This window comes from Cystoisospora suis, assembly GCF_002600585.1.
Source record: "Cystoisospora suis strain Wien I chromosome Unknown contig_2779, whole genome shotgun sequence".
Lineage (NCBI taxonomy): Eukaryota > Apicomplexa > Conoidasida > Eucoccidiorida > Sarcocystidae > Cystoisospora > Cystoisospora suis.
In genome coordinates this window covers 1-15,249 of record NW_027155575.1, presented here as the reverse complement: position 1 = coordinate 15,249, position 15,249 = coordinate 1, and the positions used below count along the sequence as shown (strand labels likewise).

At 51.2% G+C, this 15,249-nt stretch overlaps 1 protein-coding gene across 1 annotated transcript; it reads left to right on the top strand.

The window, feature by feature from the left end:
• Positions 1–1,067: 1,067 nt before the first annotated feature.
• On the top strand, positions 1,068–15,079 carry CSUI_005754 (transcription factor nuclear export subunit 2; the record flags this gene model as incomplete). Its single annotated transcript, XM_068065924.1, has 13 exons — positions 1,068–2,751; positions 3,239–4,160; positions 5,177–5,556; positions 6,282–6,545; positions 6,972–7,231; positions 8,069–8,388; positions 8,997–9,468; positions 10,416–10,592; positions 11,110–11,908; positions 12,852–13,022; positions 13,388–13,800; positions 14,182–14,533; positions 14,918–15,079. Coding segments are annotated over exons 1-13 (4,944 nt in total), but the record flags the coding sequence as incomplete, so codon positions are not given.
• Positions 15,080–15,249: the final 170 nt, after the last annotated feature.

Here is a 15,249-nt window from a genome sequence, read left to right as displayed (position 1 = left end):
GGCCGATAGCAAATCTTAGACGGTTTCTCGCCGCCTAAAAGAGAGGAACCGTGCCAAAGACAGTTTTGGCAGCACCCACGGTGCGGAAACATCGTGTCTCTGGCCGCCCCAAGGGCCCGGCTCCCCCGGTGCCACTACTCTTCGCCTGCCTAGCAGGTCCAGCGTTTTCGCTGCACGGTAAAGTCTGTCTGGTTACCAGGTACCCCGAATCCTCCACCGGCTGTGCATCTCCTGTCATCGGCAACAGTCCCTCGCAAACTGCCTTACTGTAGCAGATCACCGACTAGGTATTAGCCGCGTGAACCCTGTCACCTTGACCAGGCACTGTAACTGAATCCTTGGGTCCTCGCTGTTTAGAAAGTAACACGCGAAGCTCTTGTCCCGGGACGGCATGTGCTTTCTGACGCGTCGCACACGCTAGTCCGGGGGCCGTCGTGGGAGGCTGCCGTCGCGCTTGTACCTCCCCACTGCGTAGATCTCACATGAGGGGACAGATGCCCACGTGTGCACTTTTCTGGGAGGAAATAGTTGCTTGTTTTGTCAGCGAGGGAAAGAGCAATCGTTCCCGGACGGAGGCAGCGGTGCTCGGGCCTGCTGCCGAAGGCTCGAGGGCGGCTTCTCTGCGAACCCTGTCTGCGGGCACGGAGACACCTCCACTGTGAGTTTTCCCTGAGCGAACCTGTCTGCCAGACGTCCGCTGGTGCGCAAATTCTCGAGACGCGCAGCTCTGAGCAGCATACGGTCCTTCGGCCCCCCAGGTGGCTCTGATGAGAAGGCAGCACGGGACGTGCCTCGCATCGCGTACCTTTCTAGAGTAGCCTGTTCCGGGGAGAGGTAGCTCACAGGGATTTCCTCGTGTACTAGAAAGATGCCCACAAGGGTGAACAGCAACAGAGTTTCGAACAAAAACTCTACAGTCCAACTAGCTGCGTCTGCCCTTGCATGCCGCAGCCCGATTGTGTGCGATGCCTCTGGCAGATGCTGTGTCTCCCGGACCGGCTTATACATGTCGCGCATTCTTGGCTACATTTACACTGCAGGACGCATGCCATTTGCCTGCATGGGACCTGGTGACCTAGAGTTTTTGCATCTTCTCAAGTGATTCTCACAGGGTCCAACGAAATCCCTGAGTCTTGTCATCGAGCTGAACGCGATACCTGCTGTTTCCTCTTTTCAAACTGGCGGGCTAGTCTCATTCCTCTTGTCGATAAGTATTCACACATTGGTTCGCTCTGCTGCACTCAATCACGGCAGCTGTACTTCTCCGGCAACCAGTGCCTTCAAGTCGGGTATCCGTGTTGTTTTGTTGCCGTAATTTTCTCTGTCGCTTACCGTCGGCACTGTCCTATGCCGCTTTTTTCGCCGGCAGCCCAGCTTGGTTCCTGGTTACCAGGTCGCATTTTCTCCATAGGGACCACTGCAGCGAAGGCGTTCCCCTCGCCATCTTTTTGCTTATGATCGTTGTTTGCTTCCAACCTTGAGCCTGTTTTGAAGTATGCGAGACCGAGGTCTGATTTACTGTTCCCCTGCCCACGGGACCCGCCGCGAAGCCGGGGGACGACAGCATGCATGCAAGCCCAGAGCTTTGGAACTAAAGAAAAGCTCGACTTAAGCTCTGTCTTTCTACCAGAAATCGCAGCTCTCCAAGCGGCAGTACTCGCCCGTATGGGCTGACTCTCTGGCCACAGTTCTTAGTTGTTCACACCAGAGTCGTTTTCGACAGCTGAGTCAGCAATGTCGTAATCGCAGCCTGTCCGGCGCATCTGAAAGGGCCCGTACTGAGTCCATCTAGAGAGCAGGACATATACATGGAGAAGATGTGGACATGAGGCCACGTTGCCAGGGGTGTAGGGATCAAGGGGGGCCAGTCTATAACGCGTCATACTACCCGGGAGCACTTTCTTGTGCTCTCCGCCTCGCTAGCACGGCGGAGGGGATCGTACGGTGATGCGTATACGCCCCGAGATCCCCCTCAAGTCGTGGTATCCACTACTTTCATCGGCTGTCGTGCCGTTCCATTAGCAACGACACGGAAAGGTCACAGGGTCATGCTTTGGGTGAGCTTCCGACAAGAAGGAAGACTCGGAGGCTGTCGCTGGAGGCGACATCGCTTGTATGCTCCCACAGGTTCCGGATACAGGGCTCTAGTCCCACTTTGACTGCTTCTGTCTTTTAGCTTCCGTGGCTCTCTTCCCAGTCGTTCTTGTCTCTAGTCTCTTTATCACTTAACGACTGTTTTACCACCCCACCTGCGTTCTTCCTGCTTTCCCAGGCCACTTTTTTCCTCTTCTTTGTTCCGTTTCTGCTGCTACAGTCAAGAGATTTTACTCGCAGTCCGAGCTATTTCCAACTTGTCTGCTCTTCGTGGCTCTCACCTAGTCCTCTCTTGGTACTCTCCGCTCATCCTCTAGCGCTGTCCTTCCCATCCTTTTCCAGCCCTTGTCCCTGTCACTCTTCCTCTCTATTTTTTCTCTTCTACCGTCTACCAGTCTCCACCCCATGAAGCCAATGTCGGGTGCGAGCTCGGCACCCTCGGGGCCTCTCCCGGACAGTCTTTCTTCTCTTTTCATGTCTCCCGTCGCTGTTTCAAAGCTGAATGAGATCTTTCAGAATGCTCCTTCACCTTCAGCTCCTCAGAAATCTGCCACCTCCTCTCGAGGAGTGTCCGGGTCGTCTGTAGGCCCGACGGAGACCAAGGAACTTGATAGAGTAGAAGACATTTTCAGAGAGTTGCTAAATCAGAGATTTCAGGTAAGTGGCGAACTGGACGTAACGCCCCCTCACGTTTTCAACGGTCAGGTTGCTGTCGCTGCGATAAACATACATCAGGTGCGTTTCCGGTTAATGTGTCGTTGACGAAGCTTCACGTAGCGCCCCGCTGGCTTCACATTTACGTGTTGTCTGAGTAATATTGAAACAGCTATAGATAGGTATCTCCTGGTGCGTAGCGAACTCACAACGGTTAGTCTTTTATAGTGATCTCTCGTAGTGCCGCTTCATGTCTGTTTATATGGTGCAGTCGCCTTGCGCTCGCAAAAGAAACACACCTGAAGTGGATACCAGAGCAGTCGACACGTGTTAGGGCTTTTTTGTACAGCACCCAGCGGAAGAGAATAGTAGCACTATTCTTTGTGTAGGTGGAAAGATTCTAACGGTGTTTGTGTGTATGCCGGGTAGCACTATTCTTTGTGTAGGTGGAAAGATCCTAACGGTGTTTGTGTGTATGCCTGATTGTCAGGTATGGCGACAGCAGTGTGTCCCTTTTCTAGGGCTCCTGATTTCAACGACGCGTCGTCGGAGTACAACGTCCACCGTTGACATGAATGGAGAGCTAGGCGCCGGCAACTGCGTACCTGGTTCTCCCCGGTCTGATGGACCCTCTTCGTCCCCTGGAGTTATTGATTCTTCTTATTTTATCTCCGCCCCTTCGTCTTCTCTCCTTTCTCCCTATCTATCGCCTTCACTCCCAGCCTTCACTACCATGACCTCGGCTCTTCTCCAGGGGATAGATGAAAAGCTGTTTCCTTTCTTCTTCGAGTTCTCCATGCAGGTGGCGAACGGAGCCTTAGCCCCCTCTAAAGCTGTTGATTTTCTCTCACGACGTCTTCTCCCTCTCACTCTCTTTCACTTTCTCCTTATCGCTACAGATCTCCGTCGTTCTGAGGTGTTAGCTGTCTCTGCCTCTCCCTCAGGTGTGGAGTCACCTAACAGCAGTCACAGTACTAGGACTGCGGGTTCTTCCTCTGAAAGGTCGTCAACAGATGCAGGGGAGGACACTTCATCGGCAGGTCAAGACGCTTCGTGTCTTGAGTTGCTGACTATCGACGCTTCCCTGCGCAATTGTTTTCGATCCCTTCCATGTAGTGAAAAGACAATCAACTCAGAAGCTGCTGTTGATTTCATTTTCTCAACTTTCGCTCCAAAGAAAAATGGCCTAGAAAGGGAGTCAGACGTGGAAGGTTCGGGAGGTGGAGGAGGAGCAGCAGCAGCGGGGACAGGAGGGGGGGTTGGGGGGTTTCTACCCGTATGCTCTCGCTCGTGTTTCTTGCCCTTACCTTTTCGGTCGATGCTGCTTGACGCGATTACTGTTGTGAGCGAAATGTGCGTCCATGTGGACCCTTCACGGACTGAGTACAAGCAGATGAAAAACAACTTGGGAGGTAAGTTGTCCTATCCATCTCTTTCCCATGTATACCCATTCCTCCGCTCGAAACTGGATTTTGTCTCGGTGTCATCAGCAGCAGAAAAAAAATCTGTAGATTTGCTTTGCGTGTTCTCAAAAAACAATAGTTGTATCCCGGGGAGCCTGCCGGCGGTGGCCTGTCTCTTCTGGCAGACATAGATTTTAGCAGGAGTTGTTTCAGAGGTGTTCATGTGCAGTATCGTGGCGGGGGATGTATGCATGAAGGCATGCAATGCTCGCTACAGGGCTTGCTTTTCTGCGTGTTCCGTGATAGAACCAGGAATGTTTACTTCTCTGCTTTCACAAGAGCGTATCACCTGTTGTTGACATGCGTGTTCTGCCCTAGCTATCTCATGTTAAGACTTCCCCATGGGAACGCTTTTGCTTTCTCCGGACACCTGCTCCGTCACCTGGCATCTACTTGTGCGGAAGGCTTGACTCATTTAGGTGGCTGTAGTCAGGGCTGGTTTCAAGGAGAATTAGTTAGTTTGCCAACACAAGGGTATTACGATCGTGCTGGTCTAGAATTGCGAGAGAGATTGACTGCGGGATGCCCAGTCTGATTCTGCTTTCCGATTTCAACATGTGTCCCTCCCAGTACATCTGCCATCCAGTTCCATGCTCGTTCTACGTGGTGTCGTGGGGGTCACTGTGGGTGGGGTCGACATGTACCTTGTCCGACTCTGAAGAGGTAGACATATCTGTGTGCCTCGAGATGTGAAAAGCTGTCAGCCCTGTAGTTAATGACGTCTCCTTGCTGACTTGCGAGACGAGCGGAGGTTGCGTACGCGTTTTGTCTTTGCCTTCTCTCTCATTCAGCCCCGGACTTTACCCGTCGCACTCTTTAGACTTTCAAGAAACGCTGTGGCTAGTGGAGATCGGAGTGTTCTTCCTTTAGCCTAGAACAAACACTTGGACACGTGAAAGAAATCCTTCGTACCACGTCTGGATCCCCACCAGCCGTCAATTTTCATGATGCACCTACATGCTCAGGGCTCTTTCTTCTTCCTCTCCTCCTCTGTTCTCATGGATTGTGTTCGTGTGCACGTCCCGGTACTATCACGACTTTGTTTTTTGTGGTATTTCCAGCGTTTTTCCGGCTTCTCGAGATGGAACGCCTCGTCACTCCCGCAGACATCTGCGCATTTGGAAGCAGTCTGCGCTTAGACGATATCGGATGGCCTCGCCTGGTTTCGTCGACCAGCGGGTCAGGTGGGGGTGGGAGCGGAGCAAGGAAACGAGTACATGAGCTGTTGATCAAAGAAAGGACGAAACGGAAATTCACCTTGACTGTTTATAATCTGTGTCGTGAGCACATCGGCATGTACGCAAGATTGCATGCCACCCTCCTTGCTTACGTCGAGAACAACGAAGTACGTATGTTTCTTTGTTTTTTACCGCGGTTGATCTCTTCTGTCTTCGGGCGATCATTTCGTACGGCAGAGGGCTGTGTGGGTGCATACGCGTGTCGTCCAGGTCGGCGGTACCTCTCTCAGGCCTGAGTTGCACCACAAGCATCATAGTGGACAGGCACGTTGCTCGGCTCTCTTAACAGTGCTGTAATGGGACGTGCTGGCAAAACGAGATGTGTCTTTTTCCTTGCGGAGTCGCGACGCTCGTGTGAGGGTGAATGTCGTTGAAAGACTGTACTGGCCTCATGATAGTTCGAGCTGAGAGTTCACGTAGAGCAAATGTGGCCTTTCTCACCGCGTTTCGTCCTTCAATGGAGTTGTGTCTTTGCCTTGGCGTGGCACTGCCATTGTATAGGGACCTGTCGCTTCTGAGCTCTTTTTGGTATACTAAGAGCATGGATGGCTTCTTCGTCCTCTCCCTGTTCCACTGCTCGGTTGTTGAACACTCCTTCGCGTAGACATAAGTTGAATGAGGAAGCGACAGCGAACTGTTCTTCAGATTCGAAAAGGCTGGGCTCGAGCTAATGAAGCAGTAACCATTCTCGTTCTGAGAGTGGCTATTGTCAGGTTGTCTTCTCATTTTTCCCCACCTTCTGTTTCTTGGAGGACGGGTTTTGTCACTCCAGGAGGTAGAGACAAGAATGGCTGAAGTCCTTCAGTGTGGCTGTCTTTTTTCATCCTTTCAGGTGCACATACCTGTGCAGGCATGTCTACAAGCAATTGCTTCTATCGTGGGAGAAGGCAGTTTATGCCCTAGTCGGACCTTGGCCATCATTCTTTCCGTTTATCAAGATCATCTCTTTAGTCAAAATCAACTTCTTCCTCTTGTTTGTTTATTCTCTCGTGAAAAGCTCCTTGAAGTCATCATTTTCCAGCTGCATTTGTATGCGGAACTACGCAAGCAAAGAGACGCGGCTGAAGAGGAGGCAGCCTTGACAATCAAGCTGGAAGTGAGTCTTGTCATAAGATAGTGTGTACATGCGACGGCGTCCTCGTTGATGGGCATCCTCGCCGTTGTTGACCGATATCAACTACTGTTTCACACCTTGTGGACTCCGGACGTACGACAGCCTTCTAGCTGCATAGCACGACGAAAATCCAGTGTGGGTGGAGCGCCCGTGTTTCGACGGTGTCCAGCACCGTTACTTCCAGGCACTCGAAAAGGGTTCACGCAGAGTTATCCTTTTTTTGGTATTGCGGCATGCACACAGTGACAGGGGAAGTAAGGCCCTCGGGAGTCGATTGTCAGGGTGTATTGCTTGTGGACTTCGTACTCTTCGTAGATCTTATTGAAAACTCGTTGTCCGCGCCTCTGTTGTGAGACTAGCAGCACAGCGGAGCGTTCGAGGCAAATCGTGTTTCTGTTTTTCCGACAGCCTCTAGCACATGCTCCTTCGTCTCCACGGAACAGAAGTGGAGAGAAGACTTCAAGTGGTCCGGCTTCAGTGGGAGGTGGGTCGACGAGCTCTACAAGTTCACAGCCTGCTGCTACAGACACTTCCTTGGCCTCGGCCACTGCAAGTGTCTCTTCTGCAGAAGAGACAATGGGAATTTTCGCGCAACAAGCGCACAAGGCCGGTGTTGGAGGTCCTTCGATGAATTTCTACCGCATGCTAGCCTTGTTCATCATGAGAGAGTAAGCTGAACGAAATCACAGCAACAAGAAAAGCTATTCTGGATCTCTGTCTTCAGAACTTCACTGTCGCTCGTACTAACTATTATAGGTGCTGGTGTGGTTCCGCGCCTCCTGCATGTATGAGTTAAGGCGGGCAGAGAGGCACCGAAGTGCTCTCGTTTTTACCTCTGGAGCTATCGATTCTTCGTGGTTGATGCTTTGTACTATGGAGGGGAGAGTGGTCGGGATCCAGGCAACGTGTTTCAGGAAGTGAGTTACATCGGGGGTGGAGCCAAACGACTTCAAGAGGTCTCCGTGCTTTCTTAGTGAATTTCTTCGGTTTAATGAGATATGAAAAAGCGCGGTTTTAGCGAATCGGCTGTCGGAGTAAGGCAGGGGTGCAGGGGGGGGAGCGAACCATCGCGTGCAAAAGGATGAATGAAGGATGTCCCGTGGAGCCTGTTGCATGCATGCTCTTCTACCTTTCTCCCCAGGAGAGTCTTCGGGAGACGTCCATCCCTGTTTTTTCAGCCGTCGTGAATAGCCTGGTTTTCATAGTAATGACCATAGTAGCCGTCGGCATCGTTTTTAGGAGCTCTCCTGTCAGGTCGTTTCACTCGTTCCGTGTCTGGTAGTGCGCTCTTCATTCATGTAGATCAGAGAGGTATACAGCAGTCCCCCTACGTCATTTTCTGTCTTTCGCGTCTTCGTGGACTCCTTCCTTGCAGAACCTCAAAGCCTGTGTTTCCTTGACTCGACCCTCGTGGATGCCTAGGCGGGCTCCAGGGCGAACTCTTTCTTTGTGTCGTTTTTTACATCAGTTGTGTTGTGATTACTTCTGAAATTTGCACCCTTCAGCATGCTTTCTTTGAACGACGTCTACCCACATCTTCAGCCTGCAGATGCATTGCTTGCGGTACTTTTTGAGAGGACAGCGAACCGCTATCGAGCTGCGCTGACAGGGGTGAAAAGTGGATCTTTCCCAGCGCCTCCTAAACCTCACCTGACACCCGAGCAGCATATGCGAGCCCTGCTGCCGTCCTTGATGGCACCTCTTACAAACGCAGGCCGGTCGGGCGAAGGTGGGGGAGGGCCGTCAACTGGAGTCCCTGGTGTCGGCTCCAGTCTCGGCGCGCGTCATACTGGACCGGGCCAGCCTGCTCTCGGCCCGGGAGGAGGTACGTTGATACAGGGGTCAGCGAGGGAATTAAGGAAGTCTGTATAAATTGTGATGTGTTGGGTGATAGGACCGCTATGAGATGTATAAAGTCTTGGTATCAGCGTCGATGCACTTGTGCGTCGATTTCGTCTTCCGGGATGAGTGGAAGCCATGAGCGGGTTGCACGCGTGCGCGCTTGCGACATCGCAGTCTTGTGATGTTTATCGCCACGGCGTTATAGCTTCTTGTGTGCCTCTTTCTTTGTGTCGTGCCTCCTCTCTTCGTACCGACTGCCTTAGTGATGCTGCAGGAGACATCATCGAGTGCCTCCCTGCTTTTCTCCGTTCTCCTCATCACTTGAGAGTGCATTGCTCTCAGGTGTCATCTTGCCTTTACAACTTCATAAGCCCACTTCCGTAGAGAGGCCTGGCGTTCAATGGAAAACCTCTACTGGGCACAGTGGCATCGCGTGGACATTCGTGCCCGATTTTCTCGCCGTCTTCTAAAAGTCATTTCTAGGTCAGCGTGCATGCACTATTGGCGGAGAAGAGTGTTATCACTGCTAAGCCTTCCTATCTTCCACGCGTCTCTACCCCGTGATGATAGCTTTCCTGTCTTTTCTCTCAGCGCCAGTCTCCGCTCCCCCGATCCAACACGGTGCTCCCCCTTCGTACGGCGGCCTCGGGCGTCCCCTGCATGGCAGCGGATGGCCTTCCAGTGGAACCCCATACAATAGCGGCGTCCCTACAAATGCTCCCCCGCCTCACCAACTCTACGGTAACTATCATGTTCCTCCAAGTGGACTTCCTGGAGGAGGTACAGGGATGGGGGGTGGAGGTGTACAGGGAAGTTACTATGGCAGTCATGCCGCCGGGGCTGTGGGGGGTCAGCCCGGGTCTCCTAAAGACCGAGAGAGAGAGGCACGAGAGAAGGAGAGAGCGGATAGGGAAGCAAGGGAGAAGGTGGAGAAGGAGAGGAAGCAGCTAGAGAAAGACCTCATCTCCAAGGAACAGGAATTGCGATCTAAGGATGCAGGCAATCCTTTACTCGATCTGCCCGGGGGAAGAGAATATCTCTTGTATGATGAACAGGGATATAGGTGAGCATCACCAGTCAACCATATCCAGCCTGACAACATCGTTTTCTTCTGGAGTAATGTTCTGTTGGGTGCTGCAGCTTACGTCGTTCGCGTGTACTGTAAAAGACACCTGAAGTGATGGTTGGCGAAAGGTTGAGAAGTTGGGAGTGTTTGGACGTGCTCTTGATTGCGAGTGTTGTGGATATGGTGAATTACAGCATATCATCGTATTTAAAAGTAACTGTGAGACGTGTCTTGAGCTCGCGTTATCTACTTCTACAAGGTGTCCTCAGGGGCTGCACTATGCCGAGGTCTACACTTTCTTACCTACTGTACCATGTGTAGACGTCTCTTGTTTTGTAGTTCTTTGTATACCGTTGCAGCGAAGGTTGTTCAGATTGTTTCTGGGCTTCTTTGACAATTGCGGCGTTCGGACTTTCTTCTGCGTCCTTACGGATGTTTTGTCGTATTTCTTTGTACTGTGTGTATGCCTGTGAGGTGGGGTGTATAAACCTGACGAGCATCTCAGGAAGTCGGTATAGGTGTAAAGACACGCTTGCACGTGCATGAATGTCTCTCCCTGTCTATGCGTGTATGTGTACGTGATGTGTGGTACGAGCTTATGTCGAGTGTTATTAAGAGGAGTCAAACGTTACGGAGGGTTTACGGGCGCGTCTGTGCTAACTATCAGACCATGAGTGTGAAGGGACTACCCTTACCGGAGCACTGGAAATGGCTAGGCTTGACTGTCAGCAGCATGCTCAGATATCTTTGCGGGACTTAGATTTGCTGCTTTTCTCATCATACCAGTCTAGGGCGTTAGCCGGTACACTGTTCGCGACTACGAAATGATCAGGAGTGTGTGCTTTCCGCGCTCTATGGGATGCTGAACTAGAGTTTACCGCCCTGTATTGACTTCTTGATGCGTTAACGACCAGTACACTCGTGTGCGGGGCATGTCTTTGCAGATATGCGCGTGATAAGGTCTATGCTATGGAGATAGGCAAATTTCAACTTCTTGCAGCCTTTCTCGACTTGAATGGAATGATATACGCTCATCAGTTGATGCTACACATGATGACGAACCTCTCGGTGTCCCCTGCAGCTAATGCAGTTGTTCAAAGAAGCCTGGGGAAGCTCATCAGGTAAGGGTATTGGGATGTTTTGTGATGGCCTCAGATGGACACCGAAGTACAGGGGCCTAGACATGTATGCGGCTAGGCACGAACTTCGCTTTTACATAGATCAGAGTATGTGTGCGTTGGCGAAACCTGGGGTACATCTACACCAGTCTGTGCCTTCTCCCCTGGAATATATTTTCCGTCTATTTGCGACGTGCATGAGATTCACGCAAATCAACATTTACCTGGGGTGCGCTATTCTCCGTTCGCTGCTCGCCGGCACCAACTCTTTAGTGGTTGTTTCTTCAAAGGTCAGCTGCCTAGCGAGGGTCGTCTCCCAGTAGTACCCTCTTGTGCATCGCCCCCGATGTAGGTTCTGTCTTTGAGAGGAAAAGGTTTCCGCGTGTGGCGTGAACCGTAGAAGTTCGGCATCCCTGCTGTGGGGTGAGGACTTGTATGAGAAGCAGGGCAAGCCGTATGTGATGTGTGTCTCTTCGCTTTGTTGTTTTGCTTCAATCCCCGTTGCTTCTGCGACTATCAGATGGCTGGTAACACCGCTTTTGTCCTCCCGGCCGACGGATTGTCTGGAAGCGTATCTTCAGCAGCGGAAGAAGTTGCGTCCACAGCCGCCGGTTTCTACTCCCCCCCGTACTCCCGCGTCTCGTGCAACTTCAGGTCGAGATTCTTTCTCACACCCCGGCGTGACAGAATGCCAGATCCCTCAGTCTCCGCCATCTTCCCTTGCTCGACTCATTCGAACTGTGAACGACGCAGAGCGATTTGATCCATCTCCGTGTCAGCATGCATCCCATTGGCTTGGTGCCGCTCTTTATTGGAAGAACGGAGGGAAAAAGGGACAGCCTGATGATACGAATGAGGCGCATTCGCCTGTCAAGCGAGAAAGAGAAGGTGACTGCAGTTCGCCATCATCTTCTTTAGTGAAGCGAGTAAAGGTAGAAGAGTCTGCAAAGTCACCAACGTCATCCCCAACAACAGGGGAGACTGAAACTTCAAAGTGGAATGAAGTGCCTTTGGGAAAACAAGAGCCCCGAGAAGACGCAGATACGCTTCCTAGTGGGGGGCGGAGAGATTCTGGGGGAGAGGTGAAGAAAGACGAAATGTTTGTAGGGTTGCGTCCTGTAAGGACTTACGAAGATTTCTTCAAGCATGTTGTTCCTCTACTTCGGTATCTTGGAGCGTCTCTCGCATATGAAGGAGAGACGTTCACAGCGATCCTTGCAGTCTTGAGAGGATGTGCCGAGAAAGAGGAAGAGCAAAGAAGATCGGCGGCTGGCGCAGCGACACAAAAGGACAAAGGAGTGCCGCTGAGGTCGCAGTTGGTGAGTTGATGAAAGAGTGTTTGCATTCTTTTGTCTGTCCACTACGTCTCTGTGTACCTTCTTCTAGGTGTACACAAAGGTGAAGCACGTGTTTCGGCGTGGTTGTCGAAAGCCAGTCTACTTACCAGGGGCCGTACCGTACAGGGGAAAGGGAGGGGTGGTTCATTCTTGTGGACAAAGAGGTGCTTCAGCTCTCTAGTTCTAGAAGTGGTGGGGGGTAAGGCACTGGGAGCTTAGTGATGACGGTCGTGTCAGCAGAGAATTTAGTGCTAAGTTCGGAACTCTGATGAGGTCGCGTCTGTCGGCTTCTCCCTAAAGACTATGAGGGAGAGAATCAAGCACATCGGTGGGTGCTCTTTGTGTTGACACGAAAGCACAAGCTAATTCAAGTGTTTGCTTTTCTCGGTCTTGTCTGTAGGTGTCGTCTTCTCGGAGAATGAAATAAATCTGATACAATTTCAGATGAGCTTTTCTTCTCTATTCACGAGTGCATACGGTAGTAGTACGCACGAGTCCACCTTCGCCTCAACAGTGCCTTAAGCATGCAGTGAGAGTGGTTTGCTCTAGATATCTCGAAAAACGAGCTCGGACATATTGTTCTGTGCACGTTTACGTCTTGCTCTCTTTCGGCAGCCGTGTTGTCTCTCTCTCCAGGAGGAGGACCTGTGTCGCGTCACACGGGATGGCTTGAGACTGCGAGGCGTAGCTCCGATCGTCTGGTTTTGTGGCCACAGCGTCTGAGAAGAATCGCCGGGACTCCGTCGGTGTTGATCCGCGTCCCTTCCCCTTTGTTCTGTTTTCGTACAGTTATTTGCTGAAGTGGACCTCTGGCTAGTAACCGCTAGTGAAAAGGAGAGAGGAGCTTTCTTTCGGAGGATGTACTCTACGACAGGTTGCATTCCAGAGAGTCCACCGATTGCTGTTGTCGCAATGCTTTTTGCAGGACAGCATGATTGTCGAGCTTATTTTCCCGGCGCTTTCCCTCCTACCTTACGGCTCAAGTGCGGTCAGCTGTAAGCTCTGGCGACTCCTCGAGGTTTTGCCCGCCTCAAGACGGTACCCCATATACGAAAAGGTTATTGAACACTGGACTACTGAACGCTCTCATCCGATGGTAAGTTCTGAAAGCCTCTTCTTACCCACTAACAGTATGCAAACGTGTAGTGAGCGCATACGTGTGTGTCCCTATTCATATGTATACATAAATATGTATTCACGTATATTCGAGTCTAGGTTGTTGTCTTTTTCTGCGATACCTGGAGACGGGCATTATCACATTCCTGTCAATAGATGCCATACGGGCATAGGTTCACACATGTGTGTCGGTTACCTGTTCTTTCTCTTATTTTTACATAAAAAATATAAATCTTTCAATAATAGGAGTTTTAACAATACCAAAATTTGAGAGATCTTCGTACTGTTGACCATCCAAGTGAACTGACTGACTCCCGAGTTTGATGGATGCTGTGTCTGTCCTAGGCTCTCAATTACGAGGTGGTTCGGCTTAAATTGCGAAAGGTTTTGAAGAGGCTAACTTCAACAATCTGTGAGAAACGCGTCAAGCAGAAGGAGAAGCATTTACTTGGTGAAATTGCAGCAGTCTCGTGCATCGCGCCATTTCCCTTGGCTGAGCTGTGCATCAGTCAAGCTGACCTCTTCGACGACAATATGATTCAAACGTTGACTGAAGCGACTAGGGCTGTTTGCCCTTTAGCTGCTGATGTGTTCGTCTCTCGCTTCGTACAAAGACAGCAGCTGAGAGAGGGGGACGACGGAAGGTCATCCCCGAGTGGAACTTCGGGCGCAGGGGGAGCAGGACAGCCTGGTGCCTCTTACGGTGCTCCGAAGAAACTTCTTAACCGCGCGCTAATGACGGGGAAATTCTTGACCATGTATGTTAGGATTGAACCAGGTGGCATGAATCCCTTTGTAGACTATGCCTGTTTATTTGAGCTCGCAACATTCCAAGATTGGGTATGGGCGGCCAGATTCGGCTGTATCATTGTTGCGTGTCGTCGTGGCGGCAAACGTCTCCCTAGCTGGAGGGCGTGCTCTCTATACAGGCATTTTGCATCTGTCTTACAGACTTCTGTGCATACCTGTCATACGAGAAGAAGATCTGCAGATCCGAAAATATATGGCTTGTGTTGTAGCCGCGAATAAGTATCTCCTTCTGATTCCTCGCGGTTTCGCATGGATTGAGGGCTGCGTTTTCAGTTCTCAAAGGCTTCCGGCTGAAGGCCATCGCTTTTTGATTGCTTGTTCTGGCGCAGCCACTACGGGACGGAGCTTCTGCCTCTGCTGGTATCGACAATTCTGCGACTGTGGAAGGACTTTAGTCCTGCGGAGGAGTATATTTCTGAGCCCATAAAGAATCAGAAAGCCTTACGTCTAGTTGGAGAGAACAAGAGATACCCCAACGATCTACTTGGCTATTATCGAGATAAGGAATTCATTGAAAGACTTCTTGAGATCATGGGCGGCTGCCCGAAATTGCCTGAAGCCGGCGCTCTTACAGCCGATCAAATCTATGCCCAAGTGAGAATTCAGTTCCTACTTCTCTTGACGTGTGCTACTGTTATCGAGGTTATGGCTATCGGTGGTATATTAGATTCTTTTCGCTCGGTAGGCCTGCCTCAGCTTTGACACTATGACACTGCGACGAGTTTATGATAGATGTGTACTACCGTGCGGCTATCTTGTCTCGGTGAGTGGTTTTCCCATGTATTCTCTTGGTAGAGAGCATGCTTGGCCTAAGAATAGAGCGTATACAGTGCTAGTCAACCCGTCCCGACTGACCGTGCTCGTAGGCCTGAGGGCAAGGAGACGAAGAATGAGTGGGGTGCATGCAATAAGGACGTGTCAGAAGGAGAAGGACTGCCTCGGGATTGTCTCTTGTGTCACTGGACGTCTCTTCCCGGGGGAGATTGCCTTCGAAAGTTTTTTTCCTTTTGGCACACCGACACTGGCAGGTCTGGGTGTTGCGTTGTGTCACGTTCTCTAATCCAGGGAGGAGGGCCGTTGTTGAAGATCGAGGTCATGGCAGTAGATGAAGACGATTCTTCGAATAATGGAGTTGTCGATACGACCAAAGGCGTACACGGTGCACTGCTGAGGGCCCTGGGCAGACCAGAAATTTTTATTCCCTTGTTGTTTATCTTAGCAAAACAGGTAGGCAAGAGCCCCGCACTACGGAAGAAAGCTAGAGTTGGCGATGGCTCACTTTTTGAAACGGTTCCCAGACAGTCGGACTTCGTATACAACGGCCCACAATGCCATGGGTATGAGAAAGGTCGGTGTCTAGATGTCACTTCATTCAGTTCCTCGCTGAATGGAAGTTT